General features: G+C 43.9%; 1 protein-coding gene across 6 annotated transcripts in view; it reads right to left on the reverse strand.

The window, feature by feature from the left end:
* The window catches only part of SORCS1 (sortilin related VPS10 domain containing receptor 1), a 572,181-nt gene that overhangs the window by 103,842 nt on the left and 440,701 nt on the right, over positions 1–27,638 (reverse strand). For all 6 annotated transcript variants that reach the window (XM_066238956.1, XM_066238954.1, XM_066238951.1 and 3 more), the window contains exons 7-9: positions 20,712–20,830; positions 17,519–17,608; positions 8,473–8,652 (exon numbers count right to left, since the gene is read on the reverse strand). In XM_066238956.1, the coding sequence (XP_066095053.1) occupies positions 8,473–8,652; positions 17,519–17,608; positions 20,712–20,830 (389 nt within the window). The remainder of the gene's footprint in view (positions 1–8,472; positions 8,653–17,518; positions 17,609–20,711; positions 20,831–27,638) is intronic.

Genomic DNA, 27,638 nt, shown 5'->3' on the forward strand with positions numbered 1-27,638 from the left:
ATACACTTTTGGAAGACAAGTTTGTTAGGAAAATAAATGGTAAAAGTGAGTTGCTGGGAGGAATGCTTTTAACTACTTAGGAAAACAAGCCTCATTTGGGGCAATCCACGGCAGCCAGGAGTTTCCTTATGCATTGTCGACAGAAGTTCCACACTTGACCTCCCAACAATGCTCAAGTTAATTACAAATAATATTTAGTTATTCACTCACTATACCAGCTCCAGAAGGGTTACTCACCAGGGATACCCATATTGATTCTGCATATGTTCAAGAGGCAATTGCATATTTAAATAGGACTAAACTGCCAGTTCTTGAAACATGAAGTTTCATAAATCAGAGTGTTCACAAATCCGTACTTGCCTTCCCTCCACAGCGCACTCATACACGAGAAACCATCCGACGCACTAGCTAGGAGGTGACACCAGGTACAGAGGGAATGAAAGTGTCACCCAGGGGTCCCCAAACTACGGCAGTGGGCCGCATGTGGCCCCTGAGGCCATTTATCCAGCCCCTGCCGCACTTCCGGAAGAAGCACCTCTTTCATTGGTGGTCAGTGAGAGCACGGCATAGCTCACGTACAGTACTACTTCTGGTGACGCAGCACGTAGGCATCACGGCTCCGGAAGCGCGCCATATCACTGCTTATGGCTAGCAGTGACAAATATGGAACCGGACATTGACCATCTCATTAGCTGAAAGCTGACCCATAGTTCCTGTTTGTTGATTTAAATTTACTTGGTCTTTATTTGAAATATTGTATTTGTTCCCGTTTTGTTTTTTTACTTTAAAATAAGAAATGTGCAGTGTTCATAGGTTTTTTTATAGTCCGGCCCTCCAATGGTCTGAGGGACAGTGAACTGGCCCCCTGTGTAAAAAGTTTGGGGACCCCTGGTGTCACCTCTCCCAGTGGTTCCATTGTCCGGTTCCCTTCCTGCGCTCCCCGCTGCCGGCCCAGCCTGGCTGTCAGAGCGGGCTTCTGCGTGCTTAGGAACTGGTTCATTCAATTTGCAGAAGCGGTGACTTTATGGGTCCCTGGCTGCTTGGCATTATCAAATGCCACTTGAGCAGAGAGCTGTGCTTTGTAATTCATCTCTAGCAACTTGGCCTTCGGGTTTATCTTCAGGAATGAAAACTGGGCAAGGCAGAGGGCAAGTGTGACAAGAGGGTACGGAGCTGCGGAGGGCCTGCTCAGGGTCCTCCTGTGGCCAATGCACTGAATCCGGGAAAATCCCATTTGAGGTGTCTTTTTATTGTTTGCTCCCTGGGACTTGTCTGCCAAGATGGTTACCCCTACTCTTAGGGTTTTGTGTATGTGTGCACGCACATGCGCGCATGCACACACAGCATTTCCTGTTCCTTTTGCTCTGAGTCTGAGAAGTCCATCTGTCCCTCTTCCAGTGTGTCTCGATGCATGCACACATGAGGAGCTTTCCTCTAAGGCTGTTTTGTAAGGTCTCATCAGATATTTCCTGGAGTTTCTCCCTCTTGCTATAGAAATTTGGCTCTTAGTATCAGTGCGCCAATAGTAGAATGTGTGCGTAACTGTGTGTACGTGTGTGTGTGTACTTGCGTGTATACTTATGCGCATATGTGTTTCTGAGTGCATGCAAGGTCTGGGGTTCCACTGAGAATTAAAATATATATTTTTTGTCAGACAACCTCCCTCTGCAGCCACAGGATGTTCGTGTTTGTGGAACAGGGTGGGCTGAGGGCTGGGATGGAGGAATGTGATATTCCCAATGGAAGATACACTTTCATGGAGACACAGAGTTTCCAAGGCAGGTATTCCTATGGGAATATCGTATCTCATTTCCAGGGGTATGTCTTCCTTTGGAGAAAGACCTGTTATCTTCCTTACATTTCAGAAGTCTGTGCAAAGATGCTGAATGTGCTGAGAGGTCATTTTTCTTCCTTTGCCTCTCATATGGGGAATTTGAAACCAGAAGTCTCAAAGGTAATTATTTATTTATTCTCTGATATCATATAAGCCAAAATAGCATTTGGATTAGACTTTAAATATGAAGTGTTGTAGCTCAAACCTCAAGCCAACACAAAGCCCAGCAGCATATATATTGTGCCTCAGGAAGATATCTGATTCTCTTTGATCATATGGGCTACTGCCCAGTCGCCTGGACCACACACTCTGACATGTCTCTACCTCCCCACCCCTTCAGGGCTCAGTTCAACAAACCTTTTCCCTGAAACCAGCATCACTTTTTTTTATCCTGAACTCCTTTTCTCTGTCCTCCAATTTGTTGCTCACAGAGATAGTACCTATGTCTTGGCTCTTAACAACTCTATAAACTTCTTAATGGCATCAGTCCTCTCAAAAACTTCCCCAGGACTCCTTATACTCCTTACAAAAGTTAGTTCAATCTGACTTCCGTCATCTCCCACACCGTGGTCTCCGACCGCAGTATAACTTTTGGATTGTCATTCCACCCACCATATTCCTTCATTCAAATTCATAATAGAGAAGTCAGTTGGTACAAGAAGTCCTGTTTTTGTTTTTTATAAAATAGGTAGTTAAGAATTCCTCCTTAGAAGATATAACCACAATAACACTATCCACATTTACTGAGTACTGATGAAGTGTCAGGCATTACATGAAAGGCTTTGTGGGCTTAAGCACATCGATGTGTCCTCACACTCTAAGTGGAAGAGTCAAATGTCACCCACAGTGCACAGATGAGAAAACCAAAGCTCAGATGTGGTCAATCACTTGCCTAAGGTCATTCCCTACAGAACCTTAGAACTGGACTCCAAGTCAGTCTAACTCTAGAACCCACTCACTTAACTGTACTAATTCTTCAAACTCCTCTCTCATCCTAAACCATTCAGAGAGAAATGACATATATGGATATCAAACTTACAAGCTGTCTTTTATTCACCAAGTGGTACATTTACTCTAGAGTTGTTCTATAAATATTTTTGAGCTTCTACTATTAATCATGTATTCTTACAAGTACCGGGGATATAGCACCTAGGATGTCTAAACAATTATACCTTCATTTAACACAGCGGTTCTCAACCTGTGGAAATACATATTTTATTTAAAAATGTATTGTATAATAAATATGTATTTCCGATGGCTTTAGGCGACCCCTGTGTTTTGGTAGTTCGACCCCCGTCGGGGTCGCGACCCACAGGTTGAGAACTGCTGATTTAACAGATCTTTTTTGAGGGTTAGACTATGGTAGGTGCTGAGACTTGGAATCTTTGTGACTTAAAGAAAGGACACAGTCATCTCCTTTGTCTTTTGATGTTTACCACTAGAGGGTCCTTTCCTGTCCCAATCTTCCATATGTTCCCCGTGGAGGCTAAGTAGGGAAGACTTGTGCACAAGAGTGTTTTCTCATTTCCATCTCTGATGCCGATTGGGAGATGATTCCTCCCACTCTCTGACTCAGATTGTTATTATGAATCCAAAGTGTCAAATTTTGAAGAAAATGAAAAAGATGAATCAAACACTGTGGCAAGAAAGAGAACATATCCGTGACCATGATGTCTTTGGGTTTTGAGGATAGGATAATTTTCTGTTCTAAGGAGAGACTCCGGGCCAGGAGAGGCTCCTTATTCAGCAGGTGCAGAAGTGTCTCTGCCCTCAGGGAACCCACTAACAAAAAAGGCTAAATGTCCCTTCCTCCCTTGGTGCCTTGATCAGGCAACACCCCCCCCACACACACACACACACACCCCAGGGAGACGACAGCCTTACATAATTAGATGATACATTCTATGTCCTATAATAAATATGTCCTGGATTGGAGAGCTTTTTCCTTGCCCACCTCCTATGCTGGATTGTAAAACAGTCTTTCCTAATAAATCAAGGTATTAGCTCCACTGTCATAACTGTTGAGCTTTCTCTTTTAAAGAGAGGACACTCACAACGTGGAGAAGACACTATGTGGGTACCGAAACATGCACAGTGCCTATGATGACACCCATGGTGATCACTCACTCATGCTTGCCCACATTCTGGGCATTTTGAGTTTGCTGGCCAGGTGGCTTCGCTCCCAACACAAACCTTTCCACTCAGTTGGGTGAACTGTCATCGCCCATTAAGCCAGAGTGCTCTTCATCATCATTAATTAATATTCACTTCCCAGAAGAGGGAGGGTATTGTCTAAGGCTGTCAGACTCCCTCTCATCATCTGCACCAGATGAATATACCAGGGATGAATCACATGTCATAGACACACTTGTCAAATCTATTTTGCTCTAGCCCTGGCCGGTTGGCTCAGCGGTAGAGCGTCGGCCTGGCGTGCGGAGGACCCGGGTTCGATTCCCGGCCAGGGCACACAGGAGAAGCGCCTATTTGCTTCTCCGCCCCTCTGCCGCGCCTTCCTCTCTGTCTCTCTCTTCCCCTCCCGCAGCCAAGGCTCCATTGGAGCAAAGATGGCCCGGGCGTTGGGGATGGCTCTGTGGCCTCTGCCTCAGGCGCTAGAGTGGCTCTGGTCGCAACATGGCGACACCCAGGATGGGCAAAGCGTCGCCCCTGGTGGGCGTGCCGGGTGGATCCCGGTTGGGCGCATGCGGGAGTCTGTCTGACTGTCTCTCCCCGTTTCCAGCTTCAGAAAAAAAAAAAAATCTCTTTTGCTCTGGTCACCATCACACATGCTGTCTTCTGGTCTCCATCCCACAGGGTACCTCTGGGATACTGTGCTTTTCAGGAATGACAGGGTTTTAAGACACTTGTTTCTAGGCTTCTTTTCACAAGCATCTCACCAGAGAAAATTGGGAGCCACATGACAACGCTGTCTGAATTTAGCTGTAATTGTAGGCTCACAACTTGGTTCAGGAGGTAGTGAACAGGTCCACAGAAATCATCTGCTCATTCTGTTTATGTTGACTTTTCCCCATTTTCTTTTTCCAACCTCATTTCTTCTACTGCTAAGTAAAGTCTCATATTAGTTATCCTGCCCTTCAGTATCCTATCTTACAGGTATTACTGGGCCCCAATCAAATACAATCCCAAATACTGATCTTTCCAGAGACACAAAATAGTTTGTTGTTAAGCATCTGCTCATTCTAGGCTTCAGAGCATAAATCTGCCCCTTACTAGCTTTGTATTCTTGCAAAATTGATTGTACTCTCTCTGGTTCCATTTACTTATGTGTGAAATGGGAGTGATTACAGTCCTGATGTCAAAAAGTTAATACATGAATTAAATTAGATAATCCTTGATCGTTTTTTACACAGTGCTTGGCACATAATGGCACCCATTAAAATATTAGCTATTATTATTATGACCTTTCATTAACAAAAATCAGTTTCTAGCATTTTTTTCTCTTTAGCCAACATTTCCTGGCTCACGTTTCTCGATTTTCTTGAGTGGGGTCCCTGTTCAATGAACAACTCAAACCGAGAGAGATTTCTGGTGTTTCCATAAGTAAACCATATAATACAGCCACCCAGCCCTTTGTTCCTGACATTTCCCTATCTCCTCACATACACACTTGTTCTAGCGTACAGAGGACTGCATTGGTCACAAGAGCCCAATGTGAGTGCAAACAAAATGATTGATTGAAATGAGAACTGTGTTTCCCACAAAGACTCATCGGCAATGCATGTCCTTGATACACTGGCTCATTGGGCACTTACACGTTATACCCTTTCCTTCTGCTGTGCCAGCTAAAGAGCCCACAGACACAGGATGAGCAGGGGGCTGAGAGTCAGAGGTATACAAAGAACACTGCAAAGGTCCCCTAGGTCATCCTCAAAGGTGAGCAGGCATGTACTTCTCTCTGTCACCCTCACCTCCTAGGCTGCTCATCTCTGCTCCTTATTAATTCATTTGTGGATTTTCTTACTTTTCATTTATCTCTAAGTGCGCGTCACGCATTGCGATTCTACTGGGAAATTCACTCTAGATGACTCTCTGCTTCCTGCTAGCCAGAACAATCAGATTTCAGGAACGTTTGTGCCAGGCCCCATGTCTGCCAATATTCTCTCCATGTGGGTAATCAGCAGATACGGCACTGCCATTCTGATCGCATCCATTTCAATGCAAGCTGCTGTGAACTGTCAGGCTAATGAAACAGAGGCTATTCTCTCCAGGCCCCAGGACACAGAACACCTTTACATAACGCAGTCACACCGCTGCTCAACGTGATGGTAATCAGGGCCAGCAGTATTCCTACAGAGAGTTAACTGCAAGAGAGATGCCAGAGCAAACGCAAGAAATAACCGAAAAGTGGTTGTCGTGGCCGGAGGTCACCCAGTTTCCTCTTCCCATCCTTTACCTGCTAGCTGTGATTAAATTAAGAAAACCGCTTGAGAAAACAGTTGTAAATAACAGGACACTGCAAAGTCACTCCTGTCCAAATCTATCATCATTTCTATCATCAAGGGACCAATTAAAATGGTGTCTGTTTTGGCAGAAAACAAAATTTATCCAGAGAAATGATTCCACGTTGACTTGAGAAGGGGAGGGCGGATCATCAGAAAGGGGAAAAAAAAATGCATCCCGAAGATCAGGACATGTTTTTTGGGGGGAGACCAAGGATGGAGCCAGGATCAGGGAAGTGAACTGGGTGATTAATCTGGACCAGCTGCTTTGACCTCATACCAGCCAGACACTCAGAACAAGATACTTCCACAGTAAGCGTTGGATCAAGGCAAGATAACACATGGCATTTCAACCAAACATACTTACAGTTGAAATGTTTATAAGACATTTACAACCAAGGAAAGAAATGTAGCAATTTACACTTGTTTATAAGAAGACAACTAGTTGGTGTTCAAGAATGTCATATGGCCATGCTAATTGCAATATGGAAAAGAGGAGAGACCCGAAACAGTGGCAATGTGTTAGACAATTAAACAACGTGGGCAGATTTTAAGAACAGAACAACGTACTGAGAATTAAACTCATTGGAACATGATATTAATTATGCTATCTCTAAATCTGTTGAGTATTTTGGGCACTGTTCACAGTACTTCAAGAAGATTAGTTTGTTTAATCCTCAGAGAAATCCTGTCAAGTAGGTAGGTACCTTCTTAATCTCCATATTTTCAGTGAAGTAATTAAGGTTCAGAAGTTACTGGATGTATCTTACGAATCCATGTACATGACATAGCTGGGATTTAAACCCAGGCAACCTGACTCCAAAATATATACTTTAAATCACAATTTTCTCCAATACGAACTTGAAACTAAGTAACCAGAATATATAAATGTTTTCCAGAATACATGTTTAGTTTGAGGCTGAAATATATGATACTGTATTTATCTGGAATACAAACAGGAAAGGGGAAGAAACTTGTGAATATATAAAAAAGTTTGCAATGTGTTTTTCTAAATATAAACACACACAATACCCTGAACTAGTCTACCATAATTCTCATAAGTTCCTGGGCTCCAAATTGGGCATATAGTCTGTAAACGTGCCTTCATACGCACAGAAAAATTTAAATACTGGAAGAAAATTCCAAGAACCCCTAAAAGAGAAGGAGTAGAGATAGCATTAAAAGAAATTAAAATGATAGATTTCAATTTCTTCAGCGAAATTGGTTTCTTTCTTTGACTTACTGGCTACATGCTTCTCCTTATGCAAATAACCCTCTTGACTGCCTGAACTTATACCTAACCAAATGGTAGCATCATTATGACTGCACATATTTCAATCAGTTTTAGAATATTTTTAGAGAGAATATAGGTATATGATTACACATCCCACATTCTGAATGTGTTTTTTAAGGGGTCATTATGTCATTATAAATCCTTCACAGTGCAAGACGAGACTGACAAATGGCTAAAATCCATCCCAAAATAGCAGCCTGCCTCCTACCTAACTGTGCTTTAAATGGCAAGTAGAGCTTTGATGTTCCTCATGGAAGTTAGCTGATCCAAAATATGTGATTTTCTTTTTAATCATGGTCATTTGGAGAAACAGAGGGCCAAAGCTCCCTGAGGGAAGACTGGTACTCTGCTTTCTGTCTCTCCCTCCCAACCCCTCCTTTCAGAAAGAAACATTATTAATCTTCTCTCACTCCGTGTTCCTCTGAGACACTGGCAATTAGCCAGTGGATGTGATCTAGTTAGAAAGGTGTTCAAATCCAAGGGAGTGTCTTCTGATGTCACCTTCACTCTTTTCCTTCTTTCTTTTCCACTGTCCCCTTTGCTCTACAACCTGACAACCTGCTGGACCCTCGAGACTATTTCCAAACTGCACACTCTGTCCCTCTTGTTCAAACCCTTTAACTGCTTCGTGGCTTCCCCAGACCCTCTCCAAGTCCTCTGGGGCTTCCTGGTTGTGGACTGGGTGGAAGAAGGATCCCTCCCAGAGCATTTCTGTGGATTGCAAATTAACCAAGACAAAGGTTCCGCAAGGCGCTCCCTCTCACAAACGGATGAGGCCATATGACTTCTTTCTAATTTGAATGACGGAGGAGGCAGCCAGTGCGGGGGCCTTGATCAGCCAGTCCATGCACAGGAGTGGCTCGGGAACCCAGTGCCTCGTGACATACCTCATAGAGGTCAATCATGACGTTGCCCTCAGGGCCTCGGCTGCTCTGGACATTCTCCAAGGCCAGGGTGAAGTAGACACCCCGTGTGTCTGAGATGTAGAGGTTGTAGGTGTCATTCTGGTTCCATTCTTGCACGGCTGCAAACACTTGGTTCTCATCTGTGCTGATGACGTGCATGTCCTACAAACAAGACACAGGAAAGTGAAGAAGGGTTTTATATCAGTAGCCTGATATGTATCCAGAGAGTGCGGAATCCAAGGAGGAACACTGGAATAGGCACTTAGGCAATTGTGACCAAAAAAAAAAAAAATAGAGATTTTCTTTTCTCATATTGTGAAGTAATAATTAATTAGTTAAGTGTTATATTTCCTCTCCCACTTATGGGGTTAGGCAGCAGGGTCATGAGAAAATAGAGCAGAGAGATCCTTGGTAGATCAGTTATAATTTAATTGTTTGATTAGATAAATTGAAGAATACTTTCTCAAATGTGTATGACTTTGGAGAATCAGTCATCCTGCTATATTTGCCAAGTACACCGCAGCATATGCTCAGAAGGATTATATGGGGCATATTCCTTCATAAAATCTGGAGGAACAGAGAGAAAACTGACAAGCTCTGCATCTCTCAGGGTGGTCCATGGACCAGTGTGGGCATCACCTGCAAGGGTGTGAGATACAGAGAACGTCGAGCCTCATCCAGTGAATCAAAACCTGCATTTTAATAAGATCCACGGGTGATTAATATGCACATTAAAGTTTGAGAAGCACTGCCCAAAGCCTCAGCAACCCCCAGAAGTCCTTGAGGAATTATGTTCAGATGAGAAACTAAACCACTAATCTTTATGTTAATGAGTGTTCAAGGACTTGGCTGCTTATCTAACTTTACTCGGAGAAGTTCAGTAGGAAACCTTAAGGAAAAGAGGGAGGAAAAAATAGTCTGTATAATTGATGATGTTTTCAGACCCTGGTAGTCCTGGCAGATAGAAACAAGGCAAAGGTACTGTGGGGGCAGTGAGCAGACGTCCCCAGGGTGGGGATTTTCCATTCCTCACCCCCCATTCAGAACTCCAGAGAAGTGGATGTTCAAAAAAGAGCTGAACGAGAACAAGGCTTGCTATCCCCCTCGGGAGATGCCTGTTCACGTGCCCTTGGCAGGCTATGACCCTTTGCCCGGGCGGGAGACTTTCACCAGCATAACTTTCAAAGACTGCAAATCAAAATAGAACAGCAACAAGCACAGAGAGAGGAACAACGTGGGAGACTCTCGGCCTTTGGGCAGCGTAGGGCTCAGATTTTCCCAGGTGAACCATCCTCTCCACGTAGAGCAGCTTCAGGAGATCTGTCAATCTTCCTTGGCTCAAATTCCAGTACTGTAAAAGCTGACCTACCTCCTAACCTGATTTTCTCCTTGTGAGCATGTCCATGTTCTGTCAACCAATCATCAATAATAGATCAATCAGCAACTCGGCTCTGACTGTGCTTTCGACATAGAGGAACAAGTCTCTTTCTCTCTTCTCTGGTCTTGATCAAAGTGAACTACTTGCATGATTCCAGAAGAAAGAAGTCCTTATCTAAAGGCTTTTGTATTCTTCAACCCTACAGTTTAGTAACGCTTTTACAGAATAAAATCCATAGTGGAGAGAGGCCAAGTAGGAATCCTGCCCATTAAGCCAATGTGGTCAAATATGCAAACTAAGTTTTGGAATAAAAGTTAGCCATTGCTTGTATCAGCCCGATGTCTACTTACACTTCTTCTGATAATTGTATCCTGACCTTTGAAAAAACACCTCATCCCTCTCAGACAAAATTCCTCCTTACACCCAGTCTCTGTTACTTTCCTCCACCCTCAGCACCAGAAGTAGGCTTGCAGGCCTAGCATTCAGAATATCTCATTTCCCTGATGACAGCAATTGGATCAGTGATGCACATATGACTCAAGGTAACGTACAATTATAGTCATCACACACAATTCGAAAATGAAGCTGGAATTATTGATGGGGGCGAAAAGCATTTCTTACTATTGGTTTGAAAACAGTAAGCATTTTTAAAAGTCTCATGGAGACATATCTTTGAGGGAGAAGATAAAGCCAATCCTGAATAGAAAAGGCTCAAAAGGCAGAGAAGCTAGGCTAAATTCTGATCATCTTTGAGTTTTTTAATATGGACCATTTAAAAGCTTGCCCTACCTGTACACTTTCAGAGACAAGAGGATATTTGTAGAGCAAAATGGTTTTTAAAAAATGAACTCTGAAATAAAACTACTTGAGTCCAAATCCAGGCTCTGTAACTCAGCTGTGTGAACTGGACTCTGCCTCTGGATTTTACCTGTGAAATAGAAATACTCGGGTGCCCCCCATGGAACTGGAAGGAGGGAATCAACGAGGGAGTGGTAAGCACTTAGGACAGGCCTGGCCCTGAGCATCTATCTGCTCCACTTGCTAGAGATTTTCAGTTAAGCAAGCCTTTAAATCCCCTTTATTGATTAAGCAAGGTTGATGGGGCCTTCCTGTTCACTGCTAATGTTAGGGTGTGGCTCAACAAAAATTGGCTCAACCAAGGGTTCTGTTTCTTTCTAATGGAGGGAATTAGCTCTGGAAATTATGCAAGGGCCACTCAACCATGGAGGACAAACCTTCCATGGCTCCCCATTTCCTATAAAGACCCAAGTCCTTACCCTGGCAATTAGAATCCTCAAACAATTACTTCCAATTCATGCTCCCTTCCTTGTCAGCAGGATACAGCGTCCTTGATCCAAGGTAACATAGTTCAGCAATAACCTGGCCCCTAGAGTACTAATTTCTGTGCCTCTGGAGTCAGTGTGTGCGCGGATGAACCTCTGAAAAGTCTGTGTCCCAGTAGATATCTCATTAGATAGTTCTAGGGACTAGAGCACATCATCCATACTGTGCTGCTCACTTAAACCGTTAGTGTTTGAATGTGGAACTGAAAACCTAGACACCTCAAGTGTTTATGTGGCTTAGAGAACTAGTCATATCATAACAGATTAAAATGGCCTCTTCTAGATGAGGACCAAGAAGAGGTGTCTTTCTCTCCATATAATGTAATTACATACATTGAAATATTTAAAAATGATGTTGGTCTTAGATATTTCAATGGAAATGTTTGACATGTTTAAACGTCATCTTCCTTTTTTCTTCTTGCTACCTCCTCCTCCCTCTTCTCTGTCAGGAGAACTAGCTCTTTCTCCTAAGTAATACTTCTTGTTGAATGTTTTTCCCGAGCCACAGAATTTTAGAGCAAAAAGTGATCTCTCAGATCCTCTATTACAGTCTTTCTCAAAGTCTGTTCCATAGGATACTCACATTGTTAGATTTTAATAGATTGGGGGGGAAAAAGGTCCTTTGATAAAATTGTTTGGTTGGTGCTGAATTAAATAGCTTTCTTTCTACATAGCAAGACATCGTAGAGCCTTCAACATACCAGCTAGCTACTGTTACTGTGTGGTCAAGGAACAAGGAATAGATTTTATTTCTTTGTTAAAATTTATTTGATCACAGAACCAAAAAAACTTTTTTCTTTTATTTATTTATTTATTTATTTATTTAGAGAGAGAGAGAAAGAGAGAAAGATGAGAAGCATCAACTCATAGTTGTGGCACCTTAGTTGTTCATTGATTGCTTTCTCATATGTGCCTTGACCGAGGGGCTACAGCTGAGCTAGTGACCTCTTGCTCAAGCCAGTGACCTTGAGCTCAAGCCAGAGATCATGGGGTCATGTGTCTGATCCCACGCTCAAGCCAGAGATCTCAGGGTTTCGAACTGGGTCCTCAACATTCCAGGTCTCTCTATCCACTGCGCCACCACCTGGTCAGACCATAGAACCAAATTCTCATGACGCATCTCTACGGACATTTCATTCTGAGTATCACATATGAGAATATATGGTTGTGAGTCTAGGCTCCTTGTTTTAAACATATAAGAGAGAAAACCAAAAAAAGAAAACAAAAACAAAACAGGGAAAGAGAAATGGATAAACCGGCCCAGGTTTCACAGGGTTAGGGGCAGATCCAGGGCTGGACTTGGGGCCGCCGGCTGCGGATCCAACAGCCGTTGCCCAACCCGCAGCCCAGGTCCCATCCATCTTCTACCACGCGGACAACTAGCTCCATACTAATAATAATATTACCTTGCTTTTATAGAGTATCTGTCCTCCGAAATGCTCAGAGCACTTTCATATGTATTGCTTCATTTATCTCACTTGAGTAGCTCTGAATGAGCTCCAAGTAAGTTAAGGGAAGGAAACTGTCACTCTTTCTCCCTGTCTGGCGAGCCACATGCTCCTAATGGTGACAATGATATTAAACTCTCCGAACCCTCTCTCTGGTCATCTTTACCATTAATAGTAAATCTGTCTTTTTTTTTCTTTCTTTCTTTCTTTTTTTTGACACAGTTAACTGCAACCATGGTCTTTTAAGAGCTGATCCAATGACAGTGGATGATTAAAGAAAACCGGTCTGGCCTGACCAGGCAGTGGCGCAGTGGATAGAGCATCAGACTGGGATGAGGAGGACCCAAGTTTGAGACCCCGAGGTCTCCAGCTTGAGCGCAAACTCATGGTTGCTGGCTCGAGCTTGGGGTTACTTGGTCTGCTGAAGGCCCGAGGTCAAGGCACATATGAGAAAGCAATCAATGAACAACTAAGACTTCGCAATGAAAAACTAATGATTGATGCTTCTCATCTCTCTCTGTTCCTGTCTGTCTGTCCCTGTCTATCCCTCTCTCTGACTCTCTGTCTCTGTAAAAAAAAAAAAGAAAGAAAAAGAAAAGAAAATGGTCTGTCTTTCTACTTTTTTTTTTTTATTTATTCATTTTAGAGAGGAGAGAGAAAGGGAGAGAGAGAAACAGAGAGGGAGAGAGAGGAGAGAGAGACAGAGAGATAAGGTGGGGAGGAGCTGGAAGCATCAACTCCCATATGTGCCTTGACCAGGCAAGCCCAGGGTTTTGAACCGGCGACCTCAGCATTTCCAGGTCGACACTTTATCCACTGCGCCACCACAGGTCAGACGAAAATGGTCTGTCTTGATTCTTTTGGCGGACGCAAAGCTTTGTTTCGGTGCAGCCCCAGCAGCCCGGCTTTGACAGAGGCCGTGAAATACACACACACCTTCACTGTGGATCACTCCCTCAAGTGGGCACTTCTCTTCGAAGGTGTGATGGGACTGCAGTGAGGCCCCTCATGGCCTTAAATAGTGTACACCCGCTGGGGCCAAATAATACATTCGCTCGCTGTCCAGGAACCTGTTTTTCTAAGGACAAGTTAAATGAATCATTGCCTTCTACCCTCAGACCTCAGATGAGGCCGAGCCATGGAACACTCTCCTCTGGTAGAGCCTGGGGAGGGGACACAGACAGTCAAGTTGAGTTTAAAGTCAAACTTGTCCCACTAGATTGGCCAGATGTAGTGCTGGGACTCAGCCAGTTCACACTGGTTTGGCAGAGCCGATACCTAATGTTTTGGTGAGTTTGGCAAACTAGTTGTTAAAATGGCATCTGTATCAGGGTTCTCTCTAAAGTGGGCACCTGGGCAGCCGCCCAATATGGAAATCACAGCTTTACATTCCTTACTCTTTTTAACGTTCATCAGTGCAACAGTGTATTCTAAGTACCTAGTAATGTTTATTATGTCCACGGGTGAAAAAAATGGCAAGTGATGACGCCAACCAAGAAGCAATATGGAAATACCTTAAATAACAGTTTTATTGTTTTATGTCAGGTATTAATATTTTTTCATTAATATTTTAAAAGTCTTATAACATAATTTAGTTTTGTGTACCTCTTTTGTTGTTCTTATTTTAAGTATTAAATGCATAAAATAATAAACTACCTTTCAGTATACCATTTTTTTATACTTAAAATGGTCATTAGGGCAGAGAACTGTTGTTAATTTGAATCCCACCACTGGCTAGATGCCACTGGGGGCAACTGTCAGTAGTGATCTTGTGACGGCTCTGAACAAGAAATATGAAATGTGTATTTCCTGTCACTCCCCAACAGGTCCAAAGATTCCTTTTATTTTAAACTACCATTTTTGGTGTTCCTTAGGTCAATGGGAATGTTTTCCTTGGTGCCCCTCACCTCCTCAAAATGTTGGGGGGATACTGCTCTCTTCTAATAAAAGGACTGCTTAATTTACCCCAAGAGAAGAAAAATATCAAAAAATGCTAATTTGGGGCCCTGGCCAGTTGGCTCAGGGATAGTGTTGGCCCGGCATGTGGATGTCCTGGGTTCGATTTCCAGTCAGGGCACAGAGGAGAGGCAACCATGTGCTTCTTCACCCCTCCCTGTTCTCTCTCTCATCCCCTCCTGCAGCCATGGCTCGACTGGAGTGAGTTGGCCCTGGGCACTGAGGATGGCTCCATGGCCTCTGCCTCAGGCACTAAGAAAAGCTTGGTTGGAGCAACAGAACAATGCCCCAAATGGGCAGAGCATCACCCTCTAATGGGCTTGCTGGGTGGATGCTGGTTGGGGCACATGCAGGAGTCTCTGTTTCTCTTCCTCTTACTAAATTTAAAAAAATTGTTAGTTTGGAAGTTAGGAAACTTAAGCTCTAGCCTCAATGCTGTTGCAAATATCATTTGGTTTGGCCCAGACCTATTCCACTCAAAAGTATATTCCTAAGAGTGAGCATGAGATGAGTAACTTGAATCTGCTGTTTACTAATCTGGTCTCAATTCCTACATACTTCTTGAACAAGTACATTTCACTGCATTGAGCATTATTCTTGTCTTTAAAGGTGTTAAATCTTGCAAGCCAATTGCTTTATGTGTTGGTCAATCAAAGAAGCAGCAATTTATTTCAGTGTTATAGGGAAAGAAAAACCTGGTCCCCTAGGCTTACTGCAGTAATGTGTTCATCTCCCTCATGGACCTCGCTAAGAGATCATCAAGGGTAATTTTAACAACTCCGTTTTCCTTTACAGACTGACTTGCCCAAACTTCTCTAAGGCACAACCGCAATGTTATAAGTTCTTGTCTTTTCAGTCCCCATTTTAGGCCAAATCAAGAGCATGGAAAATTTAGTTGAGAAAAAGAGAAAAAGGCAGGGAGCTAAACTTACTGTTTCACTTACTTTTTCTATTTAGTTGTGCATTCATTGGTTGCTTCTTGTTTTTGCCCTCACTGCTGAGGCAAACCCATGATCTTGGTGCTCTGGGACAATGTTCTATCTACTGAGCCACCCAGCCAGGGCCAAGAGCAAGGAGGACTTAAATGTATGTGGGTAGAGACAGATAGTTCTGGGCAATTACCACTGTCATGATTCTCTTAGCAGCTAAAAATAATAACTACTAATGTGGATATAGTCCTTTGAAGTTAATAGTGCAGTTTAATGTGTGTTATTATCTCTAATGGGTTGAGGTTTACAGCTCGCCTCTCACTATGCTAGGGTTAAGGACAGAGTGATGGCCGAAAAGGAGAATTCTGCCTGGAGAAGCCAGAGCAGCTAGCTACCTAGGCTCCCCGAGAAGAGGACACCTGCAATGCCCTTGTGTTATATCTATCACCTGATTTTCTGGGTACCTAGCTGGTATTGGTTCCAGATAGTATACTACAGAGTCATGGATTAAAAATACAACAGTCATGGCACTGGCTGGGTGACTCAATGGACGAGCATAGTCATGGAGCGCCAAGGTTGCAGGTTTGATCCCCGCTCAGGGCACATATAAGAAGCAGTCAATGACTGCACAACTAAATAGAACAATTAAACAGAACAACAAGTTAGTGATTCTTTCTCTCTCTCTCTCCCTTCCCTGCTATCTCACTCTATTTCCCCAGTCTCTCTTAAAACAATGAAAAAAAAATTAAATAAATAAAAATATAATTGTCATTAAAGCTTAGTTAAATAAAGGTTCTTTATGTATGTACTTTGTTCAACTCAAAGGTTTCAAAGTTAAGCTGTAACTATATTTAAACCTACACCGGGTCTCCGTCTTACATCACATGCATCTCTGCTGCTCTAAGATCAAGATATTATACATTAAGAGTTTATGGCCACTTAAAATACACACAACGGCAGCAAGACGGTGGATCCACAGCTTCGAGCTCCCAAATCAGTTTGACGTCCACTAGGTGGCGCTCCATATTAACGCAGTTCCTCAGTGTTTATGGAAAGAGCCAGGGACTTCCGCAGTTGAGGGTCTCTAACTTTTGTCTGCCATTATTTGGCAAGGAGTATTATGTCTTTGGGGCATTCTAAAAAATTAGCTGTGTCTCAGAACTCTAAAGTCAACCTGTCTCATCAGTTCCACTGAAAGAGAAAGCAAAGATCAGATATAATATAGCTGCATCACCTCTCAATAATTAATTTTTAAAAATTGGGATGAAAACACATCACACCCATTGCCTTGAGACACAGTCTAATCAAACTGTATTTTCTGTCCTTCTAGAAAACTAATACACACTGTGTGAACATTTTTAATATTGAAAAGCAAAAGCAAATCACTTATCAATGTAATCAGATGCCTCTATAGCAGGGGTCGGGAACCCTTTTGGCTGAGAGAGCCATGAATGCCACATATTTTAAAATGTAATTCCATGAGAGCCATACAATGACCCGTGTACATTACGCATTATCCAATAAAAATTTGGTGGTGTCCTGGAGGACAGCTGTGATTGGCTCCAGCCACCCGCTACCACGAACATGAACGGTAGGAAATGAATGGGTTGTAATACATGGGAATGTTTTATATTTTTAACGTTATTATTTTTTTTATTAAAGATTTGTCTGCAAGCCAGATGCAGCCATCAAAAGAGCCACATCTGGCTCTCGAGCCATAGGTTGCCGACCCCTGCTCTATAGCAAGAATTCCAAAGAGAAAGAGAGAAACTGAGAGAGATAGAGAGAGAGAGAGAGAGAGGGACTGCTGAAAGGATGATAATAAGATTGATTAAAAAAATTTAGGCAAAGTGAACTTGAGAAACAGATGGTGGATGAAAATGGGAGACTGCAAGGGTGCTCAGGAAAGAAGGTGGGGATGAGAAAATGTTAGTCAGTGCAAGCACTAAAACAAAGAAACCATTCAGGTCATACCTTGGGCAATGCATACTTGGGTAGCTTCATCTGCGCAAATGCGTTCCTTCGGTAGGACACGTAGTAATGTGGCCGTCCGCCTGTTGTCAGCTGGGTCAGAAACACACAGGTTGTAAGAGGAGCTGCTGTGGAAGTGACAGGTACTAGCAGAACGGCCACTGAATGAAAGGAGGTAGCTGCCAGCACATCGGTGTGAATGACTACTCTGGACAGGCGTAAGGAATCGGCGTTGTGTTTAAAAACAACTTCAACAGTATATGCGAGTTGGTCAGAGGCCCAGACTGAACCCACTGGACAAAAAACAATTCTCCGATTTGCACTGTGTGGCTTGGAAGCCAAGAAACATTTTCAGTTATTACTAACTGTTAAAAATACAAACCTCTAGGTATATTGGATCGATGTTCAGCAGCAGCCTGGCTATCCGGCCCCAAGACTATGGCCGTACAAACAGGTCCCCAGGCCATATCAGAAGGAAGTGGCCCAGGTCACACACTGGCAGAACTAGAGTCTCACATCTCCGGGCACTGAATTCCAGTTTGCCGCTGGGACACTGATGGCTGTGAGCAGGTCCAACACACACAGTGGTGCTGCTGACAGACTCAAGTCAAGTCAGGTCCAAAGTCATTCTGGATCTTTTTCTCCAGAGAAGATATCTGAGCTCCCCCCCCCCCCATTCCACACAGTCCAACGAACCCCATGGGAGTGAGAGGGGTGTGTGTTAAGGGTACCACTACCAATCTCTCTCTCCTTTGTAGCCATTTCTCCCCTCAACTTTACTGAGATATGATTGACATATGCCAACGATTTCCAACCAGTGTGCTGCAAGAATTCTAAAACAGGCCCTGGCCGGTTGGCTCAGCAGTAGAGCGTCAGCCTGGTGTGTGGGGGAACCGGGTTCGATTCCTGGCCAGGGCACATAGGAGAAGCGCCCATTTGCTTCTCCACCCCCACCCCTCCTTCCTCTCTGTCTCTCTCTTCCCCTCCCGCAGCCAAGGCTCCATTGGAGCAAAGATGGCCCGGGCGCTGGGGATGGCTCCTTGGCCTCTGTCCCAGGTGCTAGAGTGGCTCTGGTCACGGCAGAGCGACGCCCCGGACGGGCAGAGCATCGCCCCCTGGTGGGCAGAGCATCATCCCCGGTGGGCGTGCCGGGTGGATCCCGGTCGGGCGCATGCGGGAGTCTGTCTGACTGTCTCTCCCCGTTTCCAGCTTCAGAAAAAGAAATAAAAATAAAAAAAAGAATTCTAAAACATGCAATACCTGACTATTTAGTCAGAGGCACTGACCTCTTTTCCCTTAGATTGTCAAATAAAAAAATGACAACAGCCAACACAGCAAGAGCCATCCAGTGTGAATGAATCAAAATTCTACCTTTTTTTTTGTCAGATCAGTAAAAACAATGTTATTTTTTGGTGTGCCGCAGAATTTTAGTAATTAGTTTATGTGTGCCATGAGATGAAAAAGGTTGAAAATTGCTGACACCTGTAAGTTTGAGGTAAAATGTGATGATTTGATACATATTTATAGTACAAAATAATCACCACACATAAGTTTAGTTAATACCTCCATCCCTTCCCCTAATTAAGATTATTGTGTGTGTGTGGTGATATCATTGAAGATCTACTCTCTTAACAACTTTCAAGTCTACAATACAGTCTTATGATGTATGTATTATGTAATACCGTGCTGTGTATTACATCCCTTGAACTTACTCATTTTCTAGTGGGAAGTTTGTATCCTTCACCAACATCTCTCCATTTCCCTACCTCCTAGTCTTTGGAAACCACTACTGTACCCTCTATTTTTATGAGTTCCTGCAGCCACTCTTCACCCAAATTTCTGGAGTTTAAATGTCAGCTGGAGTTGGCATACTAAAATGTCAATGTATGCTTTGGGTGACTGTTCATCAGACACATAAATCCATGACTAGAAAATTATCCTAACAACAATATGTGGCCGGATCACCTCTTAGTCCTTGTGATGAGTTACAGAGTCATGTTCATAGTGGCATGGGTAGAAAATATCTGAAGCTCTACATGTAGAATTGATTATCATATTTAAGTCATATACATGGATTATAAATGGTTATTAGAAAACAGAAAAGGTTTCCGGAAGGAACACTGACAGAGAAATGAATGAGAGAACCAACGTGTGTAACCAGTTCAATGTCACTTGATAATTGATGCTGAAGTTATCCAAGTGCTCATTACTCATTTCCCTGAAGCAAAAGAAAATGTCTGTGTGTGGTGGGTAATTGTTTGTGATACGTTTTTAAAGCACATTGGCTGATGTGGGCATTTTGAACATTTGCTTCCTCAAACCATGGGATTAAATATTCTAAATTGTGACTTCTTTCTAAATAAATATAACAGTGTGCCTCAGTCTTCATGAAATCACATGTATTTGTGTGTGCATGTGTACATCTACTAGTTATATACTAGTATAGCATCTACATAGTATAGTGTGTGTATATATATATATATATACTGTATATAGTGTGCCTCTACCATTGTTAACAAGGAAAGAAATAACTGAATCTGCAAAGGCCATGTCCAATAAACGAAGATGTTCCTGAAATGCTGAAAAGAAGTAAAGCACTCTTGCTTCCTCTCTCTTCTAAACACTCAGGCAAACTCTGCTTCTCAAGCTGTTCCCACTCTCTTAGGCGGTGAAAAAACGTGTCTGAATACATCTCATCTAAATTCTCTTCATCCTCATGACAGTCGGTGCATGACAATAATGGCTGATTACTCACCATGCTTTCTCTGCCTCCCACTACCTCTAGCCACCCCACAGCTTCCTGTTCCCACCAGCTTCTCTATTCTTAAGGTGGGTCTTGGGGAGGAGGCTGATTGGCCGGCTATTCCCCTGACAGGAAGAGACTGACATTTCTGCTCAGTCCCCACTGATGACTGATGGGAGCTTTGGAATTCAAACAAGGGGGAGGCACAGTCCTGGGACAGTGCCTCCCTGACCCCATGTTGATCAAGTCTTCCAGACCCTGCCCAAAGGAGCTAATTAATATTCCCTTAGTACAGATGCTTTGATACTTGGTAATGCTTTTTTTGTAGAAAAGATAATGTTTTCTTCTTTTCTTTTTACTCTTAAGGTAGAGGAGGCAGGCAAACAGGGCTGCATTAGGGACAGACACAGGAAAAGACCTTTGAGACAATCAGTAGAAGTGGATCTCTCATACCTGAACAAACACGTAATCATCCTGCACAATCAAGGAGTCTGGGTCAATGTAGCCCGGGAAAGGTTTATTTCTGTTGGCCTCCGTGCAGTTCTGCATTCGGCAAGTCAGGTATTGTGAATCTGAAAGAAAATGGGGGTGGGGCGAGATACACAGGTGGCATTAGGGTCAGAATGGATGTTATTTCCCTTGCTACCTCCAAGTCTTTAAACAAACCCCCTCATTCTTTGCCAACCACACTACTGTTGTCGTCACTGTCATTATGATTTTACTCACATGCTGTCAACACCGTTACCTCTGTCTCCCAGGGCCTCTACAACTTCTGCCACCCGAGAACACAAAATTCCCACTCATTCTTTCTTTCCCTTCTAGACCAAATGAACATATTTTCAACGACTGGCAATAATACTTGTGCTTCCATAGTGATTTTTCTCAATAGGCTTCACTTCCACACTTTGACCTTTGATTAACAGATAGGGGAGCATGCACAGGTATGCGATCATCAATCATCTCAGGTTAGAAGTGCTGCTATTATAAATAATAAGGTTCTATGGCAAGATAAAGGCTTTTCTTCTACTAATTATAAGTGAAACAGAATAGAGACAGGATTTCCCAGTCAAAAACTTAGTTCTCTTTTTATAGATGAGTAAATTAAGGCCTAGATTCTCACCTGAGACTCTACAGCAGATGATAAGCGCATAATAATAACTCTTGAATAAATTTGATCTCTGGGGATGTATATTGTGTCAGAGAGGTTGCCCCTGGTTTTCAACCACAACTATGCTGGTCTCTCTACTATTCAGATGTCACTTCCTTTCTCAAAACTCCTTTTGCCTCCTTGGATTTAGAATAAATTCCACCCCTCCACTGCCCACCAATCCTACCTCCTCTCTTGCTAATCTCTTCTTCTCTTCCTATGATTCTGTAATCTGTCCTACCTGTCGTTGAGAAAGTTGGCCAAACTCTCTACCACTATACAACTTTGCATGTCTACTCCTTCTACTTAAAATGCTTCTTCTCAGGTTATTTCCAAAGATGGCTCTAGATTTCAGCTCACTGTTACTTCTGAAGATCTTCCATGATTACTTTCTATCATATACCATTCTGTGAATTCCCTTCATGAAATTGATTATTTACCCTTCAAAGTGATTTATCTAAAACTGCCTTGTTTGTTATTTATTGCTCACCCCGCCATCATCCTTGTTTGTTATTTATTTCTCACTTCCCCATCATTAGAATATAATCTCCGTGAAGACAGAGACCTACCTCTTTTTTTTTTGTTATTCACTGCTGTACCCCAGGTTCTACTACCATTCCTGGCACATCATAGGCAATAAATTCATTGAAACATGCCTTTTTATTGGGATGTATCTTTTTGAAGGAAATAGGAAGCTATTTTACCTTATTTTTTTGATGCTTAATGAATGGTGAGCTTGATTTTAGGACATTAGAGATATATGCAGAAATCTTTTATTCCAAATAAAAAAGATCAATAGATAATTATTTATGAGACCAGGGTAGGATACAAGGATTCACTAATTTCCCTTAAGGAAATTTCCACAACTATCCTTTCCTTAAGGTACCCCTGTACTCTACCAGGAGAGTCACTTGAGGTGGCCAGCACATTTGCTCCATCTGAACAATGACTGATGTGTTTGTTGATAAGCTCTTAGGAGTCTGATGGAGGAAAGTTTCACCCACAACCTCCCTCCATCTGGCTGCCATATGTAGAAATGACAAATGGGGACAGCTCTCAACTCCTCTGACCCATCAAGTCCCACTGAAATCCCTGGTGATGAAAACTAAAGAGCCTTCTAGTTGCCTCTCCCTGTCTTCTTTTTCAGACACTCTAATACTTCCATTTTATTCCAGAACTCAAGATGTTTGTCCTTGAAGACAATTTCTGGGACTTAACCTCCCAGAATGGTCCTCCCTACAGTACAGAAAATCTCTACATCACAATTGCATACTCCACTGGACCCTTTTAAAACTTTCAGTTGACTTCTATTTTTCAAAAGGTAGACTAGAGGTCATAGAAACAATGGAAATTGGCAACTATGAGACCTGGGCTTGAGTTCTGGTGTGGCCATTTATTAGCCGCATCATTCAAAGGAAAGCACTGAGTCTTCCTGAGTCTTGCCACGTTCATTCATAATGGTGATGCCAATGTCAACTATCCTGTAGCCTGGCGGTAAGAGGGAACTGACGGAAGTAATATACATGCTAAATGTTCAACACTCACACTTTTTTTTTTTGTATTTTTCTGAAGCTGGAAATGGGGAGGCAGTCAAACAGACTCCCGCATGCGCCCGACCAGGATCCACCCGGCACGCCCACCAGGGGGCGATGCTCTGCCCCTCCGGGGCGTCGCTCTGTCGTGACCAGAGCCACTCTAGTGCCTGGGGCAGAGGCCAAGGAGCCATCCCCAGCGCCCGAGCCATCTTTTGCTCCAATGGAGCCTCGGCTGCGGGAGGGGAAGAGAGAGAGAGAGAGAGAGAGGAAGGAGAGGGGGAGGGGTGGAGAAGCAAATGGGCGCTTCTCCTATGTGCCCTGGCCGGGAATCGAACCTGGGACTCCCGCATGCCAGGCCGACGCTCCACCACTGAGCCAACCGGCCAGGTCCAACACTCACACTTTTAAGTGTCTGTCTTTGTCAATATGGATAAATTCTCTGTTTTCTCTTTTGCTATCTTTCACAATGATTAGACCAGCTTGGGGCACACAGTAGGTCCTTAAGAAGACTTCGCTGAACTGATTTAGAGTACTCTGGCTGTATGCCTGCATCAGGTAATGGTGGTGACTTGCGCAACCTTCCCTGCCTCTTTGCCGGAAATGCCAAACCGGATCTGTGGGCTTCTCCTTTCTCCATGTGACTCAGAAGTTCCCATACGCAAGGACTAATCCTTTTGGGTCGATGCCCATTTGAGATCTTCCTACTTCCACGCCCCCACTAGGTTTAGGAAAGGCCATTTAACCTCAGTTCTAGTAAACAGAAAGTGAGGGGGTTCTTCTAAGGAGCTGGTATTGAAATCTTGCTTCGAAAGAGTATATAAGTATTTGTAGAAACGCTTAATATATTTTACATGATAAAAAGATGTGACCAGTTAATAATGTTTCATCAACACTCATTTCTTAGTCTTGAAGATTAGATCATGGTTGTATATGATGTTATCATTAGGGGAAACTGGGTAAAACTGTACTGTCTTGGTAACTTTTCTGTTTATCTAAATTTATTCCAAAATAAAAGTTTCTTGAAAGTAGGTTACCAAAATATGTGCATATGGACCCAATTTTGTGCCAGCAATATATATAGATATATGTATATGTATGTTTGTACAGGAAAAAATGAATAGAAGATATATATATATATATATATATATATATATATATATATATATAGTCAACAACAGTATAGCAGCGATGAAGGGAGGCAGACAACGACGTGCAAATCTCTGGTCAGCACCCTCTGGGTCAGGCCAGGGGTCATCGTGGACTTGTGAGCTCCAGCTCACAAGAATTAGAGAACCATCTGGTATCCCTCCAGCTCCCTCCACTCCCGAGTCATCCTGAGGAGGAGCTGTGGAATGAACCTGTCCTCAGGTGGAGAATTACTAAAGGTACCACTGGGTGGCGCCAGAAAAGCCCCGGGAAAAAGACCAGAAGGCACTTCCTGCTCAGAGTGGCTCAAAGCACAATTTCGAGTGGAAGGGAAAGGCTCAGTGTCACGCTGCCTGCCCTTGGTCAAGCACCCCTGGTTCGTTCCCCTTCTCCTCCTAATGGCAGCAGAACAAGACTGGCTGGACTTCATAACCAGGGACCAATGGCTCCCACTCCCATTGGGCCTGGCTGTCATAGCGTTAGTCCAGGGGTCCCCAAACTTTTTTCACAGGGGGCCAGTTCACTGTCCCTCAGACTGTTGGAGGGCCGGACTATAAAAAAAACTATGAACAAATCCCTGTGCACACTGCACATCTTATTTTAAAGTAAAAAGACAAAACTGAAATAAATACAATATTTAAAATAAAGAACAAGTAAATTTAAATCAACAAACTGACCAGTATTTCAATGGGAACTATGCTCCTCTCACTGACCACCAATGAAAGAGGTGCCCCTTCCGGAAGTGCGGCGGGGGCCGGATAAATGGCCTCAGGGGGCCGCATGCAGCCCGCAGGCTGTAGTTTGGTGACCCCTGCGTTAGTCCTTTGAGTAGTGAGTTCTTTCATGCTTGCTGACCCCCCGGAGTGAGTTTTTTATCTTTTTTTTTCAAAAAGTAAAATTAGTTTCAGTTCCAGTTTTATTAACTTAAAATCATGTTTGTTTGATAACCAATTTATGGGAACAAGAAGAACATATATTTGCCTCTTTTTAATGTAGCCTTAATTATTTTTAAAATAAATTGATCGTACCCTGGATGGTCAGGAGGCGCGAGGAGGTACATGAACATTCGTGCTGCCCAAAGGGTTAAGTATGATGAATTCTTTCCATGTTCAATTCCAGGGAGTGTATGAGGTGATCCCATTGGAAGTATCTTGTAATTTGGCATTAATTAACATCAATTAATGTATGCAACTGTTAGACTTTAGAACTGATTCCATTCCTTTCCCCACACAGATGTTTGCCTCGCCGTTGGTAACGCGGCCACGGCGCTGCTCCGCATCCGCGCCCTGCAACAGCTGCTGTTTGGAATCATGGAGCCCCGGTCCGCCCAACCCCAGGACGATCTACAGAAAAGAAGCCGCCTTTAAAAGGCCAGCCTTTGAGCAGAGCAACAGGGGTTTACAGCAAGCTCCAGGCCTGCTCGTGTGGTCTACCCAAGCAATCAGCAGCCCTCTTTAAACTCTGGCCTGGAAAGCGGGAATGAGGAACAGCCATCTTGCCAGTGGCTGTGACGACCAAAGACGTCAGTTATAAATGTGTTTGGTCCAGTGCCTGGCTGGACCGTGCTCAGCTGATGCTGCCTGTGCCGGTTATTGAAATCCTCCCTCCTTAATCACCAGGCCTGCTCACTGTGTTTCAAGGGAACCAACTATAAAGTATATTCCAGACACTGCTGCCTGAGACATTATCGTTCCTTATAGTCAATGTTTGGTTTGGGTTCAAGTTTCCCCCCCTCCTTTTTTTCCAAGTGAATGTAGGGGAGATAGAGAAACAGAGCCCTGCATGTGCCCTAACTGGGATCCACACGACAACCTCTGTCTGGGGCTGATGCTCTGCCCATCTGCGGCCATGCTTGAAACTGAGCTATTTTTAGTGCCTGAGGTGGAGGCTCCACAGAGCCATCCTCAGTGCCCAGAGCTGATGTGCTCAAACCAACTGAGCCATGGCTGCAGCAGTGAAAGAGGGGGAGGGGAGGAGAAGCAGATGATCGCACTGGGCCAACGCTCTACCAGAGTCTACTGGGCAGAGCCTGGGTTAAAGTCTTTTAAAGTAATTTTTTTTAAAACACCATGAAAAATATATTTGTATTATCAATGGTGGCAGATATTGTGGGCATGTGTTCTGAGTTGCAATCAGGGAAGAACTGAAGAATCAGCACGGCCAGGAGGAGGGCACGGAGTCGCCCTGGTGCCCAGCACCCAGGGCCAGCCAGTCTATAGCCCGTTGTTCCACGAGCACTCCCTGCTGTTGGAGTGGCGTTCTAGACCAGTGGTCCTACCTTGTCTCCTACGTGCTAGGTGACTGTGAGAAGGTCATTCACCAAGCTAGGCTTCAGACTTCTCCTCTATATAAAGAAGGTTATTAGAATCTCAGAACTAAAAAAGGATGTTAAAAATCAGACTATGGGCCCTGGCCAGTTGGCTCAGCGGTAGAGCGTCGGCCTGGCGTGCGGGGGACCCGGGTTCGATTCCCGGCCAGGGCACATAGGAGAAGCGCCCATCTGCTTCTCCACCCTCCCCTCTTCCTCTCAGTCTCTCTCTTCCCCTCCCAATGGAGCAGCGAAGGCTCCATTGGAGCAAAGATGGCCCGGGCGCTGGGGATGGCTCCTTGGCCTCTGCCCCAGGCGCTAGAGTGGCTCTGGTCGTGGCAGTGCAACACCCCGGAGGGGCAGAGCATCACCCCCTGGTGGGCAGAGCGTCGCCCCTGGTGGGCGTGCCGGGTGGATCCCGGTCGGGCGCATGCGGGAGTCTGTCTGACTGTCTCTCCCCGTTTCCAGCTTCAGAAAAAAAAAAAAAATCAGACTATGACTTTATGGTGTGACAGGCCTTTATCCCACTTTAACCATTGAACCTGTCTCCCCCCCCCCCCCCGCCCCAGTCCCCGAACTTCCCCCAACCCCCAGTTTCTGACCACACAAACAAAGCTCTCTGATGTTGCTGGCTGCTCTGCCTTCAGGGTTCCTGCTTTCTCTAAACATCATGTTCGTTCCTGCCTGAGACCTTTTGGCCATTGAGGGCGCTCCCCTGGTTTGAACAGCCTTTTCCTGTCCAGTTACCCTGTCCAAACACTGCCTGGGCCCCCTGCTGCCCAGTTTTCCCTGTGTCTCAGGCAGACCTCTCCCTTCCCGCCTGTCTCCATCGACAGCACCGCTGTCCTGTGGCATTAACCTCCAAAATGACCAGACACGTCTCCGCTGGGGCAGGAATGTGCTGAATGAATCACAGCCTTTTTCTTCTTTAACTCTGGAAAAAATTGAGGAAGAGCTCCTTCTTATAGGTGATGAACTCCAGGCATAGGGATGAAATTTGCAGAAGTCCAAATGCTAGTAAACAACAGAGCAAAACTACCCATCATGGATCTCCGGGTCTCTGTCCCCTGATTCCATCACTCTCCAAAGACTTAGCGCCAGTTCCTTTACTACACATAATACGGTATAAGGCTCATTTTAAACAAAAACATCAACTGTGTAGGCAAGAATAAGTACTTTGAAGCTCTCCCCACACCCATTAATTTTTTAACTTAAAGCAGAATATACCTCTGCAGCTAATTTCT

Source organism: Saccopteryx bilineata, chromosome 7 (genome assembly GCF_036850765.1).
Source record: "Saccopteryx bilineata isolate mSacBil1 chromosome 7, mSacBil1_pri_phased_curated, whole genome shotgun sequence".
In the NCBI taxonomy this organism is placed as follows: domain Eukaryota; kingdom Metazoa; phylum Chordata; class Mammalia; order Chiroptera; family Emballonuridae; genus Saccopteryx; species Saccopteryx bilineata.